The sequence below is a fragment of the Excalfactoria chinensis genome, chromosome 3 (genome assembly GCF_039878825.1).
Source record: "Excalfactoria chinensis isolate bCotChi1 chromosome 3, bCotChi1.hap2, whole genome shotgun sequence".
NCBI lineage: Eukaryota > Metazoa > Chordata > Aves > Galliformes > Phasianidae > Excalfactoria > Excalfactoria chinensis.
In genome coordinates, this window is record NC_092827.1 from 69,274,025 (window position 1) to 69,300,060 (window position 26,036).

The 26,036-nt window shown below is 43.0% G+C and overlaps 2 protein-coding genes across 5 annotated transcripts in view; one reads left to right on the plus strand and one right to left on the minus strand.

Annotated features, from left to right (window-relative positions):
* The window catches only part of ARID4B (AT-rich interaction domain 4B), an 83,919-nt gene extending 75,625 nt beyond the window's left edge, over window positions 1-8,294 (minus strand). For 2 of the 3 annotated variants that reach the window (XM_072332496.1, XM_072332493.1), the window contains exons 1-2: window positions 8,114-8,294; window positions 7,117-7,178 (exon numbers count right to left, since the gene is read on the minus strand). In XM_072332496.1, coding sequence (XP_072188597.1) covers window positions 7,117-7,122 — 6 coding nt within the window. In that variant the 5' untranslated portion in view covers window positions 7,123-7,178; window positions 8,114-8,294. The remainder of the gene's footprint in view (window positions 1-7,116; window positions 7,179-8,113) is intronic. The other variant, XM_072332495.1, reaches the window with a different exon arrangement.
* Window positions 8,295-8,706: 412 nt separating this feature from the next.
* Window positions 8,707-24,405, plus strand: GGPS1 (geranylgeranyl diphosphate synthase 1). 2 transcript variants are annotated; one of them, XM_072332975.1, is made up of 4 exons: window positions 8,707-8,845; window positions 13,089-13,179; window positions 21,725-21,795; window positions 23,280-24,405. In XM_072332975.1, exons 2-4 carry the CDS (start codon window positions 13,113-13,115, stop codon window positions 24,039-24,041), a joined length of 900 nt encoding a protein of 299 aa, XP_072189076.1. In that variant the 5' UTR covers window positions 8,707-8,845; window positions 13,089-13,112; the 3' UTR covers window positions 24,042-24,405. The 2 variants fall into 2 exon arrangements, with proteins under 2 accessions (XP_072189076.1, XP_072189077.1); XM_072332976.1 differs by lacking the exon at window positions 8,707-8,845 and adding an exon at window positions 12,649-12,709.
* Window positions 24,406-26,036: the final 1,631 nt, after the last annotated feature.

Genomic DNA, 26,036 nt, shown 5'->3' on the forward strand with positions numbered 1-26,036 from the left:
AAGGCCCAGTGTAAATAATGAATAATAATGTTAGGAGAGTGAGTAAAAGGGAAAAGGGGATGGATCCCAGTCAAAAACTCAGTAAAAACTTCAGTTCTTCAAAGAGAAGATATTTAATTTATCACTGAAATTTTCACATCAAGTATATAGCAATAAGCAGAAGGTATCACATAACTTACTCCTATCTTTTCCAGCTGGCATAATTCCTGCCACTGAGCCTCCATCAATCTACCCACAAGTATATGGGCCTTTTCTTCATATACTGAGAATCAAAAGTATGACTTCTATTCCCTTATCAAAAGGAAAGTGATATAATTCCTCCTCGGGTTATTGTTTCTGACTGCCTTGATTAGGAATAAGGATAGCACATTCTTCAGTTCACTGGCAAAAGTACCTATTGGCAGAATGCTTTAACATAAATGTTAGTTCCCTGAAGACCATTACCTTTACGGGATAAGAATTTCCCATTTATAAATACAAAAATATATGTATAAATTCAGAATACTATAAACCAACTCATCCTCTAGATTGGAGGAAAAAAAGGAAGCCTGGAGCCATTATTATTATTGATAACTTTTCCAAACATTGAATAAGAACTTTTAAGTGGGGAAAAGAGGGAAATAAGGCTTAAGTTGGAGACCTCAAAAAAATACTTAGGAGGCTTTCTTCTTCTGTGTCTAATACTTGCTTTCCATCTTCTGAACTAGAAATTAACGTTCATATCAGAATTAGGCTTTCTGCACTACCTTCCAAGCACATTACCTATTTCATTCAGTCTTTTAACACCTTCTAAAAGACATGGACTTCAAGCCTATAGAAAAGAGCAGTGTTCTAGCTAGCAGGCAAGCCTAGAAAAAAAACAATGGAAATTTCACATCCAGGTAACTTACAAAATATTGACCTTAATGACCAGAACTGCTAAGGTAACAGAGGGATGGGACAGAAGCTACGTTCACAAGAAGTTTAAGCCACTTTGTATCAGTTTGGGTTCTTTCCTTCCTTTATCTGTCCAAACGCTGGGGTCATGGATCTGCCGTAACTGAACAGCATATATAGCTGATTGTTGAGTTAATTTCATCCTGGTTCTACCTAAGGTAAGTCTACCTTAGGACCATACAAATGAATCTGCTGGCATAAAAGTCAGCAAGAATCAGGAATGGAGAAGGAAGAGTCTATTCTTCTGTACAAGACCATGAAACCAAATCCTTTGGTGTAGTTTGTTAGGGGACACATTAACAGACTCAATCATGAGAAAACATCGACTCCCCTGTCCTAGAACAGCATTATTCACCAGCTAGTCCAACCAGTGCAATCCATTCAATGACAAACATCTACTGAACTAGTATGTTTGCATCCACATTTAGCTTAAATCACAACTGATAAGAACATTACTCAATACTGTCCACAGAAATCACCAAAGACACCAAATCCCTTAATTTGGGAATGCCCGAAGGTCTTTCCTTCAGCATACTGAATATACACTCTTCACAGTGCACAGCATACACTACCTCAAGATGAGCAATGGGAGCAAACACTAACTCTGGATAAACTAGACATTGCTACCCCTACAGTAAGGCAAATGCCTCCTCACAGTTGGGCACTTCAACATTTTGCTTAGCTTGCAAGAAAAGTCTTCACAATTCTCTCCCACAAAGTCAGGGGAATGCACAATAGAGCTCCATAAGCAATCACAGTTAATGTACACTAATTCAGGATAGTGCTGGGCCACAGCGGTCACACGTAACACAGGCTGATCACATCAGCCCTAGTTTTTCACAGGTAACTCAGCGACACCCTCCACCAGCCTGCTTTAACAATCTCACAGCTGTCTTTCCAGAGCTTGCCTACAAACATTTCTTGCTAAACAGGTCATGACTGCTTTATGTGCTGGCTTCCAAGCTGGAGAAATAAAAAAAAAGAGAGAGAGAGAGAGAAACACACAATAGCTCTTTATTGCATTTCTTCCCTGCTTCAAACTATTGTTTGGAAGGAAAATACACATCTTGTTAATGACAGAATATCAAAGTGGCCTGTTGTCTTTTCCATACTTGAATTACTTGAAAAATCCTCTCATGTGCTCGCCCCACGTTAACCAATTAAAAAGGTACGGCTTTCCATCAGAATCTTTTAAAACAATTATTTTAACACTTTTTAATCACTAACATTTACTTTATGCATAAGACTAAACAAGTTTCCTTACCTCCCTGGAGGCATTTTGAAATCTTCTAAGAAGCCTTTGAGGAGCAGTTCAAGATCCATGCTCATTCAGATTTGTACACTTTTTCAGCATTGCTGAAAGGCCGCCCATCTTAATAGCTAGAACGGTGGAGAACATCCTATGGCAATTCTCAGTAGGTTAACTACTGTCAAGTACAGAGCTGATACATAAGCTAGTAAGTGAATGACTCTGCATGGTGTTAGGGCTCTAAGTAAACTTAAACTCAGTCACTTCCCATAAAATCTATTTCTTACATTTTTCAAAAGAGATGTCAAATGCTCTACATTTTATTTTTCAGCCTACTATAAAACCATTTATTTCTGTAGGATTTAAATGAAAATTTGCAGCTAATCTGTAGCTCTGGTACTGTTTTCAGCTTACCTTAAGTTTGTTTGTTTAAGTTTATATGACCAGTGAAACATTTGGACTAAGTGTTTGACGGTGCTTTTAAAGCTCCAAACATGAAAAAGACTGCATTTTGTTTTGAAAGACTTCTCAACTACAATGAAGAATTTCTTTAGGAATACATATGCAGCATAGTTCTGCAGGAGATGCATGCAACACCTGCAGTTTAAGATTACAAAGTGCATTGAGTAACCACCCCAAAATGTCTGAGCGAACATACGCACATCCATTACTCCGGCTGCTAACAGTTTTCTTTGACAGTATTCTGATACAACCGTTTGGCTGCTACGAGACTCTTGATCCAAAAATCCTTCATCGAGTTTCTAGATAATCATACAAGCAAATCAAGCTTTCCAGTTGTCATAGTTTGTTGCCACTTCGGTCTTCTCCGTCTAGCAGCCTTTTTTCCACCAGGTGGTCTAATTAACTCTGGAGTCCTTATCAACACATCCAGCTACAGAATAGACACACACTAAACACACACATTAGAATTCCAGACTTCGAGGATATTTAACCACCGTAAAATATACTAAGACTGGCATTTCTAAAGTGCAAATATCCAATTTCAAAATAGCTTAGTTTATTCCAACATGACTTGTAATTACTTGGTGCAAGCGGTGTTTGCTTTCCTTTCTACATAATTATGCAAGCACGAGGAAGTCAATAACTGCCTCTGATCACTTGTTCAAACTGGAACATCAGGACAGAATTTGAGATCGGTTTTCATAGTGCTAAAACAAATGACGGGGAAAACTACGTCTTAAGACTTACCTGTTTGCATACCTCCAGCACAATCAAAACTATTCTCAAGGGTACTCCTCTGCTACAAATGTCCTTTTCTGCTGCAATTCAATTAGTTAACCAGAAAGTGAAAGGTCACTACATTCCATGACTAGTTTCCAGCCTACGCAGGAGCAATAGGACTTTCAGCTGACTTGTGTGTGAAGTTGGAAACTGGAGACTGAAAAATTTACTAGGTACTTCACTTTTGTTCTCTGCCATCCTGGCAGGGAACAAGAGCAGCAGACTGCCTGGCTCAAAGGGAAAGTGATTACAGCATCAGTGTGCACTAACGATCTCTGCACAGAGCCAGAGAGGTCACTAGGAATACTAGTGAAACCAAATGTAAATGAAAGATGAATTAAAAACAAAACACGCCACAAACCAAACGCACTGCTTCCTTCATCTGTCAGCGTAACAGCCCTGAGCAAGCACTCACAAACACCTAGAGCCACCAGATAATTTTTTATCTACAATTGCTAAATATTTCATACTTCACAAACTGAAAAACTTGAATGTGCAAATAGCATAGAAAACACTGAAGCCATCATCCCAGATCGCTTAATTCACAGTGGATTACTCTCGCTTCTGGGACAGTTACTATTTTTATCACCAGGCAGCAGTGAACTCTAACTACTGTAGGTATATTACCTTCATTCACATATTTAAATTTCAAGCAAATATCACAGTAGATATTAAAAATCTCAGAAGCATTTACAATAGCTCTTAGTACAAGCCAGCAGTGAAGCTGTTTCTTTAAAGGCAGAGACTCTGCTTATCGTAAATGTACTTCTTGACTTCAGTAAAGAAAATAAAACAAGCTGGAATAATGTTTTTATATGCATTTTGCAATCTACTTATTAGGTAGTAATTGAGTGTCATACGATTAGCTTTTAAATAACCAAACCTTCTGCAATGATTCCATAAGCTTCTACAGCATACTTCATGCTTCAGAAGACATTACGCAGAAAGTACATAAGTTTATCAAGAAAAAAAACTTCACTATAAAATACGAATCATCGTAACCATCATCCTAACCGTGATCTACAGAACTGCATTGTGTGCAATTATGCCAAGATCTGTACGTTTCCATTTGAGATACACTTTGAGATATTTTAAGACCGCCTCCAAATGTTCTTTGCAGTCCACGGCAGGACTACTTAATAGGATAAAGTTACTAATTTATACAAGGGACCTTATCTACTTGGATTAAGTTGGGTTACCGTGGGGAGAACAATTATGCCAGTGGCTTTGGAGGTGGTAATCGCTTAGCGGGCAGCAGCACCCCTCCGCTGTCTCAGAGGGTTCTGAAACAAGAGCAGGAGTGACTTACAGCTTTCCATCAATATGACTTGGCACTCTTCCTAAACATATCCCACTGTGCTTTACAAAGCACAATAAACATTCTATCTATACTATGGAGATTGGCAAAATGACTCTGTAGAGCTAAATGAGTTGTTCAAGTTCACCCAAAGAGACAAAGATACACACTCGGAGCACAGTCCTAATGCTTCATGTGCAGGAACACAAAACCTCCACACCTGAAAGAATGACCTCGGCAGGAATCAAACAGTGGTGCAGACTAGTCTGCGGCAGCGTGCAGTCAGCAGCCTCAAACTACAGCTGGGCCTTAAAGCATTACATTCTCTCTATGCTGAAGTGTCCTTGAGGCATACACTGCCAATACCTTAAAAAATGAATGCACGCAAAAACTCAGCCATTTAAACAAACAGTATCTGTACTGCTGTAGTACTGGTATAGTACAGTCACCGTTACTTTGTGGTGACACCAATAGAAAGCCAGTAGCTTTCCTAAGGCTCTCTTTACACTTCTTATTAGACTCACTCATACCCTTGCAAGCTTAGAAAATTAACTGCAGATTTAAGCCATGATGCACTGTATTATTACTGAAATCTTAAAAAAACTCCTAGAAATACTGCTCTATTCTAGACATTTCTGTTGTGCAATATTTCCATCAAAGTTTCAGTGTAACAAGTGAATAAAGTTCCAACATAATGACTTATAGATTACCTCACTTAACGTTACATGGCACAGCAAATAAAGCATTCACAGTTATCTCGAGTGGATATAAACTTAAAGCTACACACAAATGACAGAGTTCACATCAGCATTTGAACACCCTGGCAGAAATCACCAAGATTTAATAAAATATACGACTGACAGGTTTCTGCATTTCCTGCTTAAAATCTTTGCTACTACACGTGTGATTCTGGCTGAAGTGGGCGCTATCGCTACTGCACGCAGCACTTTGTACTGGCACTTGCAATCCAACCTCCTCATCCTCCCAGCTCTCTCTCTACATTTATACGGCTCTATAACCAGAGTATCTGAGTCTAATCTCTATGGTAACTGTGGGATTTGTTTACACGGAAAAAGAATATTAGAAATGTATGTAAATTTAGCTGTCATTTAAATAAGTGTTTTTCCTTCCGAGGAGGGGAAAAAAAAAGAAAAAGCTCCCTATGCTGCCTCCTGCTTCCATCTCCTACAACCCAAGCAGGCAGTGAGCCACATTTGGAAAGCTCCTCCATCCACAGCCTGGTGGTGTACATTCATCAACAGTTTACTTGAATGAGGAGGATGCACGCAGGATTTGAGACCTCTCGCTAAAGAAAAAGCATCGGGAGTGCAGCTACAACATTATTTATTAGGTTTTTTTTTTAAATATACTGACACTGAGTCATCAAAGTGGAAAAAATAAAAAAGGAAGAAGGAAACCCGCATGCTGGACCTTTAACAGCTCCATAGTGAGACTCAGTTTGCTGCTCGGCGGCTCAGATCAATCCAGAAATTAAAACGATCTGCACCGCTTACCATTTCCAGCAGCAGATAGAGTTCTACGCACATATTTTACATAACATTCATTCACAGACAGCAGCACAGCTCCGACAGCACAGGACCCTATACACACACTGCCTTTTCTTAACAAACACCAGTAAGACAATGTATCACACATCTTTAACAATTCTAAGATTCTGATATTTGAAGCAAGATTTACCACAGCCCAGCAGGACCCGGATCTGGATTACAGGTCCCGGTGTGAAAGCACAACCAACAGCATTCGCAGCAAGCATCAGCAAAATGCCAGGAACTCAACAACTGCAGCTGTTACAGACTGCTCTGGGGTACACCAATCTTTCCCACGCAGAGTTAATCGCACTATTCTACCAGTATGGTTTGTTTGCTATAGAACTTGCCGGATGCATCAGAAAGAAACAGCCCTGAACGCGCAGCAGTGATGCACGTGAATAGCACACAGCACAGAGAAGAAGACCGGAACCTGTTTGAAAGCCACCTGCACCTTACAGCGATCATTTCGCTGCGGAGAACCTCTCACAGACACCCTCCCTGCTGACACCGAGCTCGTCCATTCAGCAGAACTCCGATGAAGGAGCGGAAAGTGAGGCGGCCCCCGTGCCCGGCACTCCCCCGCCCCGCCGCTCTCTCTCGGGCGGGTGACCGTCCCCGCTCCGCCCGCAGCGCGGCCCGGCAGCCATGTCCTCGCTCTCCTCCGAGCGCCGCTGCCGAGGGGAGAACGGCCCCTCCGTGCCGCGGCTCCCCCCGCGCCGGGGTCCGGACAGACAGACAGCTAGATGCAAACAGGCTGGAGGGCCCCTCTCCGCATACCTCGACCGAATCCTTCTCCCCCCGCCCCCCAACCGCTCCCGGCACAACACGAGCGGCCGCGTTACCTTCATGATGAGCTCAGGCTGCGGTAAAACCCTCGGCGGGGGCTGAGCGGCCGAAGCCGGACCTGGAATTTAAAACAAAGCGCTGAGGGCCCCTCCAGCTGCTCGCACCGTGTGTACGGCAGCGGGACGGAGGCTGCCCCCACGGCTTCCTCTGCCCTCCCCCCCACACACCCCGGGTCGCCCCGATCCCCGGTCCCCTCTCCCTCCCCCTTCCTCCCTCCGCCCCGGCCGCTCCCGCACGGCGCGGCTCCCCCCGCGCCCGCCGCCGCCATTTCTGTCAGAGGAGAAGAAACTTGCCACAACAACGGCACCCCCCGGGCTCCCCCCGCGGCCCCCGAGCGGCGGGAAGGGCCCCCCCAGGACGCGGCCCCTCCACACGCGCACTCTGCGGCGGGGAGCGGGGAAGGGAGGCCCTTCCTCCATTGTGCGGGAGGGGCGGCCGCGGGGAGGGCCCCCCGGGGGGCGCCGCTTTGTGGGGGCTGCGGCCCCGGCCCCTCCCCGCGCCCCCCCTTCCCCCTCGCACGTACGGGGGGCGCCGAGCCCGCCGCAGGACTTGGGGAGCAACAGCCGCAACTCCGGCCGGGGCCGAGCGGGGGGAGGAGGGAGGGAGGGCCGCGGCGGCGTCGGCGGCAGGGAAGAAAAGGAAGAAGAAGAAAAGAAGGGAGCGGGGCCGGGAGGGGGCGGGGAGAGAGAGGGGCCCGACCTGCTCAGCGGGGACACGGAGCGGCGGTGCGTGTGTGTGTGTGTGTGTGTGTGTGCGTGAGTGTGTGTGTGTGTGCGCGAGGGGAGCGGACGAGGGGGGGCTGCCCAGGCGGCCCCGATCGCTCTACCCCGGCCCCACAGCCGCCGCGTCCCGCCGCAGTCGCGCCGCGAGGAGAAAAACAACCGTCCCCCTCCCCCCGCCCGCCCCGTCGCGGCCCGGCCCCGCGCCCCCCCGACGCCTCCCCGCTCGCCGTCGGCGTGGAGCGGTGCTCTGCCCGCAGCCCCCAGCCGTTACCTTTGTTCCGCGGCGCCCGCCCGCTGCTCCCCGACCCCGGGCGGGGGGGAGCGAAGGGAGCGGGGCGAAGCCTCTTCTCGGCTCCGGGTCCCCGTCACACCGGCTTCGGCCCCCCGCTCGGCACTCCGTAACGGCTCCGCTCGCGGCTGCTGCGCACGGCAGGGCCGACCCGATCCGTCCCGCCCGGACCCGGCGGCGGCGGTGACTGCTGGGCTCGGAGCCTCTCGGTCCCCCTCCCCCTCCCGCACCGAGAGACTGACTGACGGGCGGACGGGCCGGGCCACGCCCCTCTCCCCGCCTCCTCCATTGGGCTCCGGCTCTCAGAGCCCGCCCCCTCCTCGACCCCATTGGCCACCGCGTCGGAAATACTGACGTCATTTTTCTCCACTTCTATGGAAACTGAGTCCCGGTGCCGCGGAGGCTCACGGGTCACGCTGTTCTTCGCCGCCACTCCTTCCGCCCGCAGAAGCCATTTGGCGCCGGGCACGGACTACGCGTCCCAGATCGCACCGCGCGCGGCCGCCGCCACGGGGCGGGCCCTGGGCCGAATGCTAATTCAGGGAGGAGGCACGGCCGGCGCCTGCGCGGTGCGGCCCCGGTGGCGCATTTTCCCCCAAGAGAGGAAGGTGGCGCCCGGCGGAGCGGAAGAGGGCGGCGCTCGTCCCGCACAGCGGCGCTGCTGCTACCGCCGGAGCGGTGCGGGCGCGGCTCGAGCCGCCGTCGGAAAGCGAGGTGAGCCGGCGCTAGGCCGGGCCGGGCGGCAGCGGTTTCGCGCCGGGCGTCCTTTAGGCGAACGGGAGCCGCCGGGGCCGAGGGGGCGGCGGCGCCGGGGCCGGTCCTCCCCAGCGGGCGGAAGGCGGGCGGCGGGGAGGGGCTGGCGGGCTGCCCGGGAAGGGGGAGGCGAGGGGGAGGGGGTGGTGCGGCGTCCCCGCGCGCTGCAGTCTGACTCGCGTAACATGGCGGTGGCGGCGCTCGGCTGCGCGTCTCGGGGCAGCCCCGCCTGACACAACGGCGGATGTTTTTTTCTCGGCTGCGTGCGCAGGAGTTCCGCCTGTCCCACAGCGTGATGGGGAGCGCTCCTCTAATTAGAACGGGAATGCCAGCTGCGACGGCAGGCGTCCTGCCCGCGCTCGGGTTAGGAGCTCTCGCAGCCTCCTCAGGACAATACGCGTCCGCTGCCGTGCGTGCCGGGCCTCGCTCCGCATCGCCTGCGGTATCCCGGCTAGTGCCGCGCTGCTCTCGGCTCTGCGCTGCGGTTGCGCCTTCGGGCCGTGGCGCTCTGCTCCGTCGCTGCTTTGGTTCCCGTGCGGCTGTGCGGTGCTTGGAGCTACGGAGGTGCTGCTGCCCGTCAGCCCGCCTTCTGTTTGTTAGGTGTGAGTTTGGCCCGGCCGACTTCAGTGGGCTTCGTCCTCCCCTTGAGGTTCGTGGGAGCGTCTGAGGGACGGGATGGGAGGGAGGAAGCTGTTTTACGAAGTCATGAGGTGAAGAAGTTCCTTGACGCGTAGCTCTGCACTCACATTACTTTGTTGCTGTGCACGGGTCACAGTTCCAAGTCTGAGGAAAGCTCCATGTCCCAGAGGCCCGTGCTGCTGTCTCCCTTCAGTGCCCATTGCAAAGGGATCCCTGGAGATAAAGCTTACTGCAGCTCAGGGCGGTGCTGTGTGCTCTGAGGTTCGGCTGAGCCCGTACCCACAGCAGCTGGGCTGTGTGAAGGGGCAGCGTATGGGGAAACAGGAGGAACTGCTGAAGAAGAGCTCAGCTGTGCATGAGCTGAAGCACAGCAGGTGTGTGCATGAGTTCAATAAGGAAAGTGAACTAAGCAGAATAGCATGAAGTACTTCAGTTCTGGGTTGTTGGGTTTTTTGTTTTGATTTTTATAATAGATGCGGTCATTTCTTCCAGTTCCACTAATGTTACAGTTGGAAAAAGTGTTGTGGGGTTACAGTTGGAAAGAATATCGTGAAGAAATGGAAAGAAACAGAGAAGGAATGCTCACCCATATTTGAAGATTCAGGCTTCCAATGAGACTCCACAAAGGAGGCATCTCCAGAAAGAGACCCTTCCCCAGTAGTAATCAGCCCTTAAATGGGGTCTAGGAGGTGTGGAGCCTGGCTTCACCTGTGCTCCCACGGTTGACCCAGTCCTTGCCACAGGTGATCAATCAGTGCTTCAGGCCGTGACTCAACAGTTCCCATACAACTGACAAACAGCTTTAGTTCCCTTTCACTTGTTGTCTGACTTCTTCCTGCTGACGGGGAAGTTGGGAGGTGTTAACTGAAATTTTCATGAGAAGGCTCTCTGCAGCAGCGGAGTTTCTGAAGTGAATCAGTCAGTAACCACATCAGGAAGCCCTTAATATCAGGGGTTGGATAACTCACGTATCACACGTTACCCAAGGTGTGTCAAACGTGGTTCTTTGTGAGAAGTTACCGCATTATTACTCTCATGCTTTGTGGTGTTCTAATATACAGCCCCATAGAAGCACCTTCATTTAGGTATCTTTTGTCAAATGTCTTTTTTCTATAAGTTTTGGGGCAGCTCTAGCCAGTGTTCCAGCTTTGGTGGCTGCATTAGCCATGTAGATGCCTCATGAAGTACTGCATTCTTTTTCTTTGTAGAGGTAACATTTAGAAGCAGCGCAGCAGCCCAGGAGAACTTAACTGCAGTGATTCCAGAGAAGCTGCCATCATTTTTAGTGCTTTTTTTTTTTTTTAACATTATTTAAGACAAATGAAAATGCACAATAGGTTATGGCTGAACTTCTTTTCTGCTTTATTTAAAAAATAAAAATAAAAAAATAATAAAAAAAAAATGTGGAAAAGTGCCCAGCAGCATTTTGGAGGTTTCTTATTAGTTTGGCACCAAAAGATACAAAGATGATTTGATGTGGTGTAATACCAGCCATTTTCCAGCTCTTTGAGGGTTTGAATATACTGCATTATTTACCTACAGACAGCAAAGAAGCCTCCAAATAAGCTGCAGGGGAAAGGAAGAATTTTAGTATTTACTTTTGGGCAACTTGCCAGAGTGGATGGGGAGTGATCTTCAGATTACAGTCGTTGTTTTCTAATGCTGCAGTGCATGCTCACTCAATGCTTGTAGGTACTGTATCAGTGGGAAACTGTTACAGAGAAAACATTCCCACCCCACCATGTCTTCCCAGTGCTGCTGCATAGCCGAGCACTTTCAGTTTTGAACTGTGTGGCTTTTGGACGTGTGATAGTCACAGGAGAGTGGCCAGCTTGATAGTGTCTCTGCACATTCATCTGTACCAGTTCCTCTTTCTCCTTCAAAAAAAATCAGATGGTGAGCTGCGATAGTCTTTTTATTTCACTTCCTCGCTGAAGTCTGTTGATACTGTCCTTGGTACATAAGGGTGTGGTTTCACAGCTGATGCTTTCAGTGGCAGTCCTGGCTTAAAAGCAGTTCAAATCTCTGAAGCTCTACTAATGATGTGAGAACAACAGGGAGCTAAGGATGTCATACAAACCTGGTTCAGATCACAACACCAGTTGTGCTGGGATATCATGTGGTAAGCGATGGAAAGGTGTACTGCTTGTTGTGATATTACTGCTAAGAAACCACATGTGCATGACTGCACCTTTCTGGAAAGGCCCACATTTCAGTGGCAGCCATGTTTGCCAAAATACCCTCTCCTGCCCCTAAAGTGCTGTTGGTTTTGATCAGCGTATGCAGTAAAGCTGAAAAAGAAATTATCCAAACCTAAGCTTCAAAAAATAGTTACTGATGAAGATCAGTTCCCAAGTTTGGACTGCAACAAATATCTATGGCTCCAGAAGGTGGGAGTGGGAGTAAGCAGGAAGTGACTGAGCTGGTGCTGGCAGGGGAAGGTCCAGTTTGTCCAGGTAGCTTAAGGGAAAGTGATGATCTTAATACCGGTCCTTTGAGTTGCTGATAGGAAACTATTGCTGGATTACTTTGAGCAAATGTGGAACACAGTATATTTCACTCATGTCAGCCACTCCCATTAATGTTCCTACATTAAAAATGCATCAGTCCATGCTTACAAACTCACTTTAAATTAGTTAGTTTTATTGATAATTTATGAAACTATTGAGTAGCTCTGGGGAGGAGGGAGCAGAATAGCTGAGAAGCACTGCTGAAGTAGCATGAGGCTCTGTGCTGCTGCTGCAGTTCCTGTCTTAAAATGACATTAGAAGAATTGTTTTGAGCTGCTGTATCTGCAGTGCAGCAAAGAAGGCTAGAGGTGAAAGGAGGAAAAAAATATAGGAAACGGTCTGAAAAAAATGCAAATATGGATGATCAAAGGGTATGTGGACTGAAAAATAATCAATGCATAATTATTGAACTATGGAGGGAATGAATCCTAAAAGATTTATTGCAAGAATACAGTGTATGTGGTGTATGTAAAGATGACTGTGTGCTTAAGCAGTGGTAAGAAAACAATACATTACTGTCTTCTAAAACAGAACTGAAGAATTCTGTCAGAAGGCTCAAGCTTGTTTTCAGCTTGCTGAGGCTGCATTGGTGTAAGGCATATTTTCTGTTCTTAGGTATGTCCACTTTTGTATGGGTGCAGCATCTAGGGAGGTCTGATCAGATTAATCATGCAAGGTTTGTATGTGCTGAGTGTCTTCTCTACGGATCTACAGCGTGGCTCTATTGTTGTGAATGCTAATGTTTTAAATGTTGCTCTTTCTTTTAAGCCCTCTGACACAGATAAAAGTCTAGGAGTTGATTTAAACTATTCATGAATAAATGAAGAAACCTGTACTTTAAACATACGTTTGCTTCTTGTCTAAGTGTCATCTGTAAGACTTTTTCTTCACAGTGAATTTTGTAGTCAGTGTTGTATTTAAAACTGCAGCACTTACACCTAGCATTGGAGGTCAGCTCATTAGTTTTTTCCTGAATGTTTCCTCCTCTACTTTACTTCACTGCTTTTTATTTTTATTTTTAATCTAAACAGTGTTAATAACACTTTCTTTAACAGTGAACTGTCTTTTATGAAGGAGATATGGATGGGATGGATGAAACATCTAAAAGAATTCTAGAGCCATACCAGTATTTACTTCAACTACCAGGTAAGTTTATTTTTACTGTTACTTCAAAATATCAGTATTACTTTTATAACATCTTTGTCCTAGGAATTAAAATCCATTCTTGACGCTTGGGTTCAGGAGTAATTAAAGCTAGCATTTTCTGTATTTGTTGTTTTTTCTTCTCTTGTGAAACTATCCTTCTGGTGTGATTCATCCATAGCAATCACATTTGTCTGCTGCAGTGCAGATAGTTTTCTTTCAGTTGCTCTGCCCTTCATTCAGAGTAGCTGACTTGCTACTTGCTGAAACCGATCTGGGCAAGTACTGAAGACCTGATGCTATTCTTGAAGGGTGAAACATCACCAGCCCAACACTTACCAGCCTACTGGAGTTGATGGGCTGTGTGTATATGTTTTAGACAGTCAGCGTTATTTCTCCTCCCTGATGAGTATAGAGCCAGTTTCTAGTACTGTCAATTTTGGCTGTCCTGGATTACTTGACCTGTCAGTCCTTGTGTTGTATCAGGTCATTAGCAACTCACTGGGATGAAGTTTTCCCTCCTGAATAATAGTTATTTCAGTAGAAGGCAGTTTGATAGAAAATTTCTCTAGGCATGTGCCACTCAGAAACCTCTCTGCTGAACAAACAGTCACATTGTTTGCTGTGACTGTCATTTGTACACCTAAAGCATAAGGAAGGCCACACAGGCTGTCAGTGACTATAGAAGTAACTTTGCTGTAGGACCTGTTGCATCATTTACTTCTATCAGACTTGTACTGAATACTGGTGGAGTTAATGGATATATAACATTTGGTAGTTATTAAGGAAGATAACTGGCCAGAATTATATGTGACTGAAGATAGAAAACTTATCTAGACCAACAGCATAACTAATCACAGGTACAGTGCTGAGTGGCTTCATACATCTGCAGCAAGACTTAGACTGATATTTGTATTGGCGTGGTGGGTCTGTAACCTGCGTGTAGTGAAGTTTATTATTCATCTCTACAAATATCAGTTTCATTTTGTCTACATTAGAAATTGCAATGGACTTGGCACTTTGTGCTGCCAAGCGCTGTCGTTGAAAACCTAGAGGAGGAGAGAATTTGGCAGTAGTGCTCATTTTTTAATGCCAGGAAATTTGTTTGCCATTTCCTGACAGCGTTTAAACTGGATGGTGGCTTTTTCTTGAAAATGTATTTGAGAATGATTCTGTGATATTCCAAGGGGCTTTCTAAGATCTGCTATTGCAGAAATTTACTTTTCTCCAACACGATCTTTAAGGGTATTATTTGTTTGGTTAGATTATCCGATAGAAGCAAACATGTATCACAGCACCTCTGTGTCTTCAGCTGCTTTTTAAATAATAAAAAATTATAGAGACTAGCAATGGAGCAAATATATAATAGACAAAACACTGCACACCAAAAAAAGAAAACAGCTTCTGTAGGTATAAGCCCTCGACTAATAGCTCTTCAATTAGCTTTCACTTTATATTATGCATTTAGTTTAACCTTCCCATCTTGACTTCTCTGGCTAAATTCCTGTACTTCATTGTGTGTTCAGCCTTAATCAGTGTATCCTGATGGCTTATCTTGTATGGACCATCAGTGTAAGTGCTTTGTATGCTATTCTGCTCAAGTATCGTAAATCTGATTGTCCGTTGAAGCATGTTGATCTCTTGTTAATTTAATTTATGCTTTGAGAAGGTGAGAGATGAGATACACTTTTCTCCATGCAGAAATGTTGGCATGATTCAAAATAGAAGAATTCTTTCTTTTACGTTAGGCAGATAAAAGCTGTGTGCCTGTGGAGCACTTGTACTTAATCATACAGCTGGGTGTTTACTGTGCTTTGGAATACCAGCTTTGCCCCCAAGCCAGCTATGCCAAGAACAGGTCAGTAGGAGTCAGCTACTTGTGTGAGCCTTGGCATCAGTATGAACACCAAGGCTTGGTGAAGGGGAGAATGAGGCATACGCTAGCAGCTCATAATTAGGGCGGAGATTGATGAGGGCGGAGATGAGATGCCTGAGTAAATCTCACAAGTTTCTGCTGGAAGAGGTAATTTTGTTCCACCGTTCTTCTGGTGGTGTTCTGGCAGTGTTCTCTTGCTTCTTGTGCCAGTTCTCAGCTCACTGACCAAACAATTAGGTATCAGTCACCTAACCTGTTAAAAGGCTTGCCTGACAGAATACTTCATCTTTTATCCTGTCAGTGAAGTGGCACAAGGGTAAGTACATCTGAGGGACTTGAGAAAGCTTGGCTGTGAGTCCAAGATAAGCAGTTGCTCATCTTGTAGGTCTAGTTAAAAAACAAAGTCTATAAGTGGTTCAGTATCCTATAAGAACTTGAATGAAGTTAGATATCTATCAAACTCTTACATAAAGAGGAATTGGGTATTTTCATTAAGACTGCTTAAAAACTAAGTGTCTCCTAATGTTGCTTGTAGTGTGAGAATGCAAACTTCTATAACGATGTTAAGGCTTAATCCCCTGATACAAGAGGAAGTTGACTGTTTGCTGTTAATCCAACAGGACTTCATTGGTAACTCTTTGGGGCTGATACTGTTTCTTTGGCTTTTGTAACCTAAGCTAGAAGGACTAGTATGCCTAAGGAATCTTTTTTTAAGTTGTGTTGTCATTTTAACTGCAGGTACACTAGTGACAGAATAAATATGAATTAACTAAACTTGCTGTTTCAGAATGTACTGAAAACTAACTTTGTAAAATCATTTTGTACATAAAATTGCCATAGTAGTTTGTACCAGCATTCTTCTCAGTCTAGCTTTCTATCACTTATATAGGTAAACAAGTACAATAAGCAGCAGTAAACTTCAGAAATGCCAATAATGTGGTTTGTCTTGAAAATTCACACAGATGATGAAGAATCTTTCATCTCTAAGTAGCTGAGTTAACAGCAAGAGCTGTTTACGCAGCACTAAGGAGTATATGGGCTTTCAGTTGCAGTGACTGGATCAACAGCTTGCAATTGTGAATAGGATCAGAATCTACTCTTTACAACTCTGCATTTTCCCTTTCATGTATATTGCTCCAGGCTTGTTTAGCTTGCTAAACCATCAAGGCTGGCTTTTGTTTTTTCAGCTTTTTCTGCTGAGTTGTTGAACTTGATCAGCTTGGTGGAGTTCTGAAGCAGCAGTAGCAAGACTAAGGTGATGTTTCTCTTAAAATTATTGAAACATCATTATTTTAATAGCATGTACTTCTTTTTTTCTTTCCTTGTTCTTTTCATTTCTTTTAAAAGAGAATACAGCTAGGAGGCACCCAACAGATGTAGGTTCTCAGTAGTTCACACAGAAGGGGACCAGAAACTGAGGACAGCATATACGAGCTTAAAAATGGTGGTGATGTGCCACAGGGCATGATCTCTACCACTGCAGCACTGCATCTTACATATCAGAGCCTTCAACTCCTGAGGGCCAAGTTCCTGAGGGCAGTGGCAGCTCCCAGTTCTTGAACTGCTGGGATGCTTAGGCATCCCACTTGACCAAGAGAGAGTAGTGTCATTGCTCTGTAAGAGATGTGCAGTGGTGGAAAACTTGCTTCCACCAAGCGCACAAGAACAGTGGAAGAGGTTCAGCAGGGCTGTACAGCATTAGAAATAACTAGAAGGAAATGGACAGAATCATCTGCAAGAGCCTGAAGATTTAAGAGTCCTGTCTATACAGGGAGAATGCATGTCAGGTTGCAAAATGGAGACCTTCACTCTAGCAAGGCTGGGAGCTCATTGCTTCTGACACCATGGGAGATTCCTGTATCTCATGTGTATGTGCATTTGTCAGATAAGTTCATTTTGCTGGAAGAAAACAAATGGCTACAAGTTCTGTACAGCACAGCACCAGGTGTGAGCATCAAGGGGTAGTACTGGGGAGGCTGCTGCCTGTGAGGGACAGATGCCATCATCTGAGCTGTTATCTTAAGGAGTCTTGCTGCTTCTTGGCAGCTCAGGTGAGGGATGTTCTGCAGAGACTACACACAGTGTGCTTCACCATCAGGCAACTGAACCCTATACCTCTTTCACTTCAGACAAATGGATATAGCCAAGGGTTACCTGGAGCTTTTCAAACACAATTATGTGGCTTTTGTAGCGAAAGACAAGGGCAGGGAGACAAAGTGGTTTTTCTTGATCTTTGAGTCCTTCCCTAATATGAAAAGGAATAAACACCATTCCTGTCAATAACCAGTTAGTTGCCCAGCTGATATCAGCAGTGGGGATTAGGGCTTTATGACTAGGGGGGACTGCCTTTGTGGATTAAGAACTCCTAGGAGGAAGTGAGTTCCACCTAACCAAGTTAGCCCAAAAGTGTCTGCCAACAGACTGATCAATGTGGTGAGAAGAGACTTAAACGTAACAATAACCCCAAATAAAGTAAGGAAATGGTGAACTGGAAAGTAAAGGTCAATGGAGACAAGTGATCCTCTAATGAATACAGCTGAAGGGAACCCACCTCACTAAAATAAGGAAGCAATAACAGGGCAACATGATGGGGGGAATTTCTCACACATCCTGGGGAATCTGCAGGATTAAATACCACTGCAAAGTGACTATGGAGAGTAAATAGGAGGAATTAGAGTTCTGCAATTGTAGAGCTGTGATTTAGTTGGGATATTAGATGTAGAATAGTGCAGTACCTTAGTGTATCTATTAGAAGCAGCAACACAGCAGGGCATAGGCAATCCGGTTGGTTTTTAGAATGCGTTGAGGAGCACTCATCCTTAACACAGGATGAAGGAGTTGTTGAGGGAAGGTGTTTTGCTGGACTTCACACGTCCAAACACAGAATTGGTTAGCATGTGAAGGGTGGGAGCAACTGTGTCCACTGTGACTGTGGGGTGGTGGAATTGAGGATCCTGAGGGAACAGAACAAGGTGAAAAACAATTTCAGTGCTGGATTAGTTAATCCTATTTTGAACAGGGTGTGGGGTTAACTTAGACAGTTTTGCAGCAACCTCTGTCTGTCTCAAGTGGCTGCCTAAGTTTGAAAGTGTGTGCCTGCAGTTCACATATGATGGCAATAGTGTTCCTATAGCTGTGTGGGAAGGTCTGCTTAAATCCATTTAGCCCTAATCCATCAGATGACAGAGTTAAACATGAAAGTGTACAATAAAACTGAGGTGATATAATGGCTTGCTTCATCCAGAAGGGTTCTCTTTCTCCTGTCTCTCAGGGTCTGCTGCTCACCCTGTACAAACTCAGGCAGGCCTGCTTCATAAGCTGATACAGTACATAAAGCTGGCAGAAAGCTAACCTAGCAAAAAGCAGGCAGTTTTCTGCTGCAGTAATGAGTTGAATTAGCTTAGTGAGGCTCTAATGAGGGCCAGGTTGATGGTCCCTCTGCTCTTTCTCATGCTGTTCTATCCCTTTTACATACCCTCCATCTAAGTGGGGTTCTGCCTGAAGGGCATAGTTTGAGGTCATGTTAATGCAGTGTGAGCAAAGAAACGCTGATCAGCAGGCTGCTCAGAGCAGGAGGTCTGAGTCTGAGGTCTGTACTCTGTCAGGAGAAAATCATATATACACATGCGTAGTCAGTCTTGTTGAGAAGCAGCTTTCCTCTGCCTAAGGAGGTGGGAGGGTCCTCAGAGTGACACCGCTAATTGGATCTTTGTTTCAAGGATAATAAATGTATATTTTATCCCTATGGAGAATTTTTGTCAGAGTGAATGTTACGTTCTGTTTTTTTCCTCTTTCCTTGCTTGTCCACCCAGCTTTGCTAATGAGAAAACAAGTTTTGTGTAGTTGTTGTTTGACTAGGGTGCTGTAGGGATCTTCAGCAGATCAAACTGACTGCATTCTGCATAACTTTGTTGAAAGTTTGTTTCAGTAATGTTTGTAATTATGATTGTACAGTAGGTAGAGCTTCTAATTTTGGAAGCTAGATCTTGGTAGTCTTCAGTTTAACAATACTCTCCTTTGACTAGTCAACAGTGTAGTGACATAGAACAGTGGAGAAGAAAAAGTGAATTATTCTGGTAGTGTTAAGTCCTAATCCTTTTAATTTTATCCTAACATCTGTGGGCTGTGTCTTGTGTTTAGGGTTTTAGGGGTGGAGGGAGAAGTAAAGGAACAGAGTACCAATGCATCTAGTCTTGTAAGACCAATATTAAAGGGATCTGATCTGCTGCCATCATAGTGTGATTGTAGGCATGAAACATGCGTATGAAAACTGCTTTAATGTCAAATAGATGTGGTAGGATTGACTTCAGAACGAGATACAATATCATTTATGAAGCAGTAATAGGGCTCACACAAGCAAATTTGCATTTATAAAAGTAAAGATGAATGTTTTACTGTACAGATGGTGGTTTTTCCATAAGTAGTCTTTGTCTAGACAGCCTTGGTGTTTGAGGTAGGCAAGTCTAACAATTCAAATGCTGTCTGTACTAAGGAACTGAATGGCAAAATCCACTGTGCATATTAAGAGTGCATTTAGATTATATGCTAGTAGTTATGTACTTCATGATGGAATAACTCTTGTTACTGAACTTGTAGCATTTCCATGAGCTTATTTTCTAGTAAATACATTCCAAAAAAGAAAAAAAAAAAAAAAAGAAAAAAACAGAATTAGCAGCCTTTTTTTTTTAAGTGTTGTTTTTATCAGTGTCACTTAGAAGTATGTAAATGGCTGTAGATAAGGTATACATCTGTAATGTGATATTATCTGCGACTAATTTTCTTCATGGATTTATTGAATTATTCATTTATACTTAGCAAGCCGTGCAACTTGGCACGTTTTGAAAACAACAGTTACAAACATTTTGTGTGATTACTTTCTTCTCAGTAAATTCATGCAGTTATTATTAGAAGGAAATGAAATAAAAAAAAAAACATGTTCAGGACGTTTCTGCCTTGGTTTGTGCAGGATTTGGTGGTGATGACTGTGTAACAAGTCTGGTCAGGGAACAGATTAGGCCAAAATCTGATCTACTCGCATAGTCACTAAACAAAAATCAGAATGTTGGTAATCTTTCAAGTCTTTGGCATTTGCAGGAGCTGTTGTCAGAGAGAGGACTAACTTGAACTAGTGGTGGTGCTCAGTTAATGTGAAAGGCTTTGGAAATCTTGGGTGCTGTTCTAATTTGAATTTGAGCCCTGATTACCCATGTTAAAATGACAAACTTTTTAAATCACAAATTCACTGATTTAATGCATGGTTTTGTTGTTTTTGTTGTTTAAAAAAAAATAGGAAAAAAAAAACGCATCCAAGAATAAATGCATACTGTGCTGATAGAGAATAAGCCTGATACAAGCCTGTACCTTAAAGTACAACTTTGTGTCTCTGAAACAGCACTACAGAACCCAAACCACAGATCTTATCGCCAGCTTATCTGCTGGTGACTTCCATAGTTTATCATTCAATCTATCCATGTTTATTTTTACATTCTGTATGTGCTGATCACACAGCAATAGAGAGAATCTGCAGGGAGACACTCAAATGTTGAAACTTCTTCAGTGCTATGGCAGGGTGGCATCATTAACACAAGAACTAATGTTGCAGAATCATTCTTCAGTTATGTCTCTCAGTAGATCTTGAGTAATATGGAACCCAGTGGATAGGTTGCACTGCTCTGAGGTTTATTTGTAATAGCTTTTAAGTGGCTCGTTGAGATGAGCTAAGGATGCAGAACTCTGTATAAACCTGTTCTGCTGCTAATGGAAGATATTAGACTCAGCTGAGTTGAAGTTCAGAGCTGCACAGGAGGTGACTGTTTATTGAACAATTTCCTATTGATCATCAATAGACGCACTAAATGAATACTTGTATGTGACCCCCAGCAATGTACTAAAGAAAGCTGGCATCAATAACTTATGGGATAACTTTAATTTAAATCAACTCCTCCAGGTAAAATGTATCTAGATTGAATTTTAACGCTTGTTTTAACACCAAATTTGGATTTCTAATCTTATCTTTCTTTCCTCTGAAATAGGTAACTGTCTGTTGTTCTGCTAAACAAGATTTAGCCAAAGTGGAGTTTCCTGTTAGACATAACGTAAACTTAGAGGGTATAAGATAAATGTCTAAAATCTTAGAAAGTTCTGTTCAGAATGAAATTTGTCTTTAAAGTATGTCAAATATTTACAAATTCAATAGCAGTTGATTAGTACTGCAGAAGACCTGAAACAGGAGGGGAAATACTTGAAGATATTCAGCAAATATCCGTATCTAATAATGAATTGCAATTGAAAGTTATTTGTTACATAAAGAAAGTTAACCTGCCAAACAAATTAGGACTTGCTTTCAGAGGCGGTAAACCTATTTACAGAGGTTACCAACAGAATCAGGATCTAACAAAACTGGCTAAGATGCCAAAACTAATTGCAGTGACATGTAAATACACGTTTTTATATCACTGTTTATGTTTTACTGTGAAATGTTTGCAGCTATCAGCAACTTCTAAAGTTTATGCAATGAGGAAACAAACTATGATCTCACTTTAATGTATTTTGCCCTTTGAAGTGGTCGTGCTTTTAGCAGCTTACTGGTCTCAAATTAGTTACAGCTATTAAGATAAACTGTTGCATTTAATACTGGACTTTGATTTTTCTTTTATTTTTTTCTAATTGTAGGTAAGCAAGTAAGAACCAAGCTGTCACAAGCTTTCAATCACTGGCTTAACGTTCCAGAAGATAAAATACAGGTACTCATTAATTATTTTTACAAAGCTCTTACCTTTCTTCCAAGATTATCAGTAACAGATTGTTCTTAGTGTAATGTACTTACAGCTTCTGATTATATACAATATATCATTCCTGAGTACCTTAAAGTACAACTTAAGGAAAATAGCCAAAGTTTGGCACTAAAGTTATGGCTTAACACTGAAGTTAGAATTTCCATGACTTGTCTGAAGTAGAATAGTTGCTTGCTTTCTACCTTAGCTCAACCTTCTGAGTGGTAGAAGGAGCAAGTAGTATTGCTACTCGCTGTAGTTATTAACAGTATGGCTTTCAATGACTTGCAAAAGAAGCTGGTTACTTTGTAAGCCCTACAAATACAGTGACTGAGAACAAAGTCTTATGGTTTTGATACAAGAATATCAAAGCCAGTAGTCAAGTGAACTTCTAAACCTTTATAAACCACTTATTGTACTGGGCCTTAAATGGTAGGCTTCTACACAGTTCAGAGTCCTTATTACCTAGTGAGAAGCACTTTATCAAGAATGCTTCTTCCCTTTCATTTTTCTGTTGGAGAAATCTTTGGGCTAGACTATGATTATGCCAAACTGTATACTTAGGGTGCCAAAGATTCTCTGTATCCAAGGTAATGTTGGGCATTAAAATAACTGTGTTTTTTTTTTTTCTTGACACCCACCTGGTCCCTAAGTAATTTAATTTGTCAGGTAGACAATTAGTGTTTGTGGAGGAATCCTCTTTAGGATAGGGTAAATGTGATACTTTGTAGTGTTCAAGTAGCAAAATCAGTCTGCTGAAAAGTTATATTGCAGCAGACACTGATGAGTTAGGCTTGTTTTTTAAGAAAGCATGCCATTCGGTATTGGTGTGCTTTCATTATGAAGTGCAGTTGTCTCACTTCCTCAGACAACTTCCCGTTGTCTTCTAGAAAATAAGACTTTTCTCTGATGTCTGAACTTCTTCCCTCCTCACTTTCAACTTCATAATATTTTTGATGCTGTCTTTTCTTTTAATGGAAGTTCACAAGGTAATCTGTAGTCATGAAGCACATTTTAAGTTATTTCATTTCAACCTTAAATATCTAGAAGCTGTAGGAGTTCACAAACCAAGTGATGTGAAATAGGCTAATGAGAAATGCTAGAATAGGTTTATCTAACTATGAGCTTTCCTGATAGTATTGGGAATGACATAATGGACTAAATCAGTGTTCAGAAAAATAGGTATTGCAATGTCGCTTTTTATAAGTACTCTATCCTTGATGATTTTAAAGTCAATAGACAACAGTATCTTTACAAGTTAAAGTAGGTCTCACTTCTATCTCAAAGCCGAGTAATTAGTGCTCAAATAGTTTGTTCTCAGAGTCATTATCTTGGGCAAGCAAACAATCAGATTGCTGGGTTTCAGGTTTTAACTTCTTGGATAGCAGCTAATGAATGCTAGATAGTTTGCTGGAAAAAATGCATAAGATGATCATTTTTTCTTCTTGTAATAGGTTATCATTGAAGTGACAGAGATGTTACACAATGCAAGCCTACTTGTGGATGATATTGAAGATAACTCAAAGCTACGACGGGGCTTTCCAGTGGCACACAGCATCTATGGAATTCCATCTGTAATCAACTGTGCTAATTATGTGTATTTCCTTGGCTTAGAGAAGGTTTTAACCCTTGATCACCCAGATGCTGTTAAAGTTTTTACTCGTCAGCTACTGGAACTCCATAAAGGTCAAGGCTTGGACATCTACTGGAGAGATACCTATACCTGCCCTACAGAAGCTGAATACAGAGCTATGGTGCTACAAAAGACAGGCGGTCTCTTTGGATTAGCTGTAGGCCTCATGCAGCTCTTCTCAAATTATAAGAAAGACTTAAAACCACTTCTTAACACACTTGGCCTCTTCTTCCAAATAAGAGATGACTATGCCAACTTGCACTCCAAAGAATATAGTGAAAACAAGAGTTTTTGTGAAGACTTGACTGAGGGCAAGTTCTCATTCCCAACCATTCATGCAATTTGGTCAAAACCTGAAAGTACACAGGTACAAAACATTTTACGTCAAAGGACAGAAAACATAGATATAAAGAAATACTGTGTGCATTACCTCGAAAACGTGGGTTCATTCGAGTACACTCGGAATACACTGAAAGAGCTTGAATCTGAAGCCTATAAACAAATTGAATCACTTGGGGGAAACCCTGAGCTTGTAGCACTAGTGGAACAGCTGAGCAAAATGTTCAAAGAAAATGACAATTAATTAATCTCCTGGGGATAAATGGAAGCTTTAATTTTTTTTCCAAACAGGTAAATAAGCAGGTTGTCTGAAAGTTGTGGTAGTCAGTCTCACTTAAAACTACTGTGTTGCCACGTGGCAGATATGTATGCTGAGAATAAGTTTGGTCACTGAGTATTGCAGTATACCTTATCTATACAGTCTTAATTGTAACTGCTTGTAGATGTCTTCAAAGCCTATATTAGAAATGAAACAGACTTTGAATCTGGATTTTTACATGACTGTTGGCTTTACTTCAGCCCTAGAAATCTCACAGGTTACAGTATATCTTTAACCAAGCTCCTGTAAATTTCTGGCTGAAATTCTGTATTAAATTAAATCTGATTGACCTGAGTGGCTTGTGTGTTTTTAAACAATGCTCTAGTAAACCAAAATATACTGTGTTAGAACAAAAGATGCTTACAACCTCAATGAATATACTAATGTTTCATTATAAATGTTACAGATAGATCTGCATATAGACTTAGTTCTAATATGAGTATCCTATCCAGTATCTGAGGATATTTCAAGGGAATACAAATTGTAGAAATGCTATATATCCAAATGAGACTAATATTTAAACTGAGATGGGAGTTTAATAGTGACTTCTATTTATTGTAGGGAAAAATTTCCATTACTTTGATGCTTGAATTTGCCACTGTTTCCAGTTCTGCCATGAATAACTTCAGTTGACTGTTTATTTTTCTTCCCCCCCCCCAAAAAAAAAAAAAGTCAAATATTTTATAGCCTGGTGCTTAAATGTAAGCATTGGATCTTTAAAATGTAACTGCAGATAGTAACATAGTAAGCTGCTAGTAGGAACTGAATGGGATTCATAGCAGGTTGCTTTAAGGTGTGGTGAATTATGCTGGTTTCTCTAAATCTCTTATTTTAATTGAGGGAATTTTCCAGGAATTTATTCAGATTTCCTAGCATTCGTGTTCTGAATTCATATCAGGAGGCAGTTGTAGGTATCTCCACAGAGACAGTAGTGACTTCTGGCTGAACTGAAATGTAGTATCTTGTTTTACAAGCTGTAATACCCCTTCAGTTTGGTTAATTGCTTAAATACTGCTATAAAATTATATAGACAGATATGCCTACATGGCACTGAGAACTTCATTAGAGAAGTAGCATGAAAGTGATAAAAATCTCTGCTCGCATGTGTATACGCAATACAGAAATGTTTGTTTCCTTGCTGAGGTGGCTTTATCCAAGTGCAGTTCTTTTCATATTTATAGCTATACAAAGCTTTGCTCTTATGTAGGGAAGTAATTGTTCAGATCAAAGGAGGGACTGGTGCTATCAGCAGGGACATTAAGCTGACAGCATGCTGTCACAACATACTCTGAAAAGAAATGGTCAGAGATATGTGGCTTCTAACAGCTGAAGAGCAGTCGTGTGCATCTGTTCACTTACTGTGCCTGCAAACAGGTAGAGCCACTACCTCAACCCACTGAGAAAACTAACTGAAGACAGTTGCTATAATGTTTTCCTTTGGCAAGCTTTGTGATTCTTCCAAAGGTGATTAAGCATGAAAAAACCTGGGATGGCTGCTTTTAGTCAGAAGCATTCTATACTTACAGATGATGGGTTATTCCTTTTATCTGCATGCTGAGGTGGGATCTTTACCTCTGCTTTGTGATTAGACACAGAATAGTAGCCTTTTTGCTGAGCGGATCTGGTTGCTAGGACTGAATAGCTTAAAGTTGGTGAAAGGTGTCTTTTGTTTAATGTAAATAACAGTAAACTATTTCATTTCTTAACTCAAAGTGCATAGTAGCAAGCCTGTAAATTCCTAGTATTTTGATGGGGGAAAACAACCATCTGTAGTGAAGTGCAATCTTTATTTTGCTCTACATCTTGGGAGTTTCTAAGCACTGCTGCAGCTGATGCTGAATGGGGGACAGCACTGAAAAAAAGAACTATTGCCAGGACAATCCCCTAGTGTTAAGTCTAAAGTATGTCCTTGTGCTTACT

Coding starts and splice junctions, on each gene's coding strand:
- GGPS1 (XM_072332975.1), top strand. CDS start 13,113: ATGGATGGGATGGATGAAACATCTAAAAGAATTCTAGAGCCATACCAG. Junction 13,180..21,724: donor GTATTTACTTCAACTACCAG/GTAAGTTTATTT, acceptor TTCTAATTGTAG/GTAAGCAAGTAAGAACCAAG. Junction 21,796..23,279: donor TTCCAGAAGATAAAATACAG/GTACTCATTAAT, acceptor TTCTTGTAATAG/GTTATCATTGAAGTGACAGA.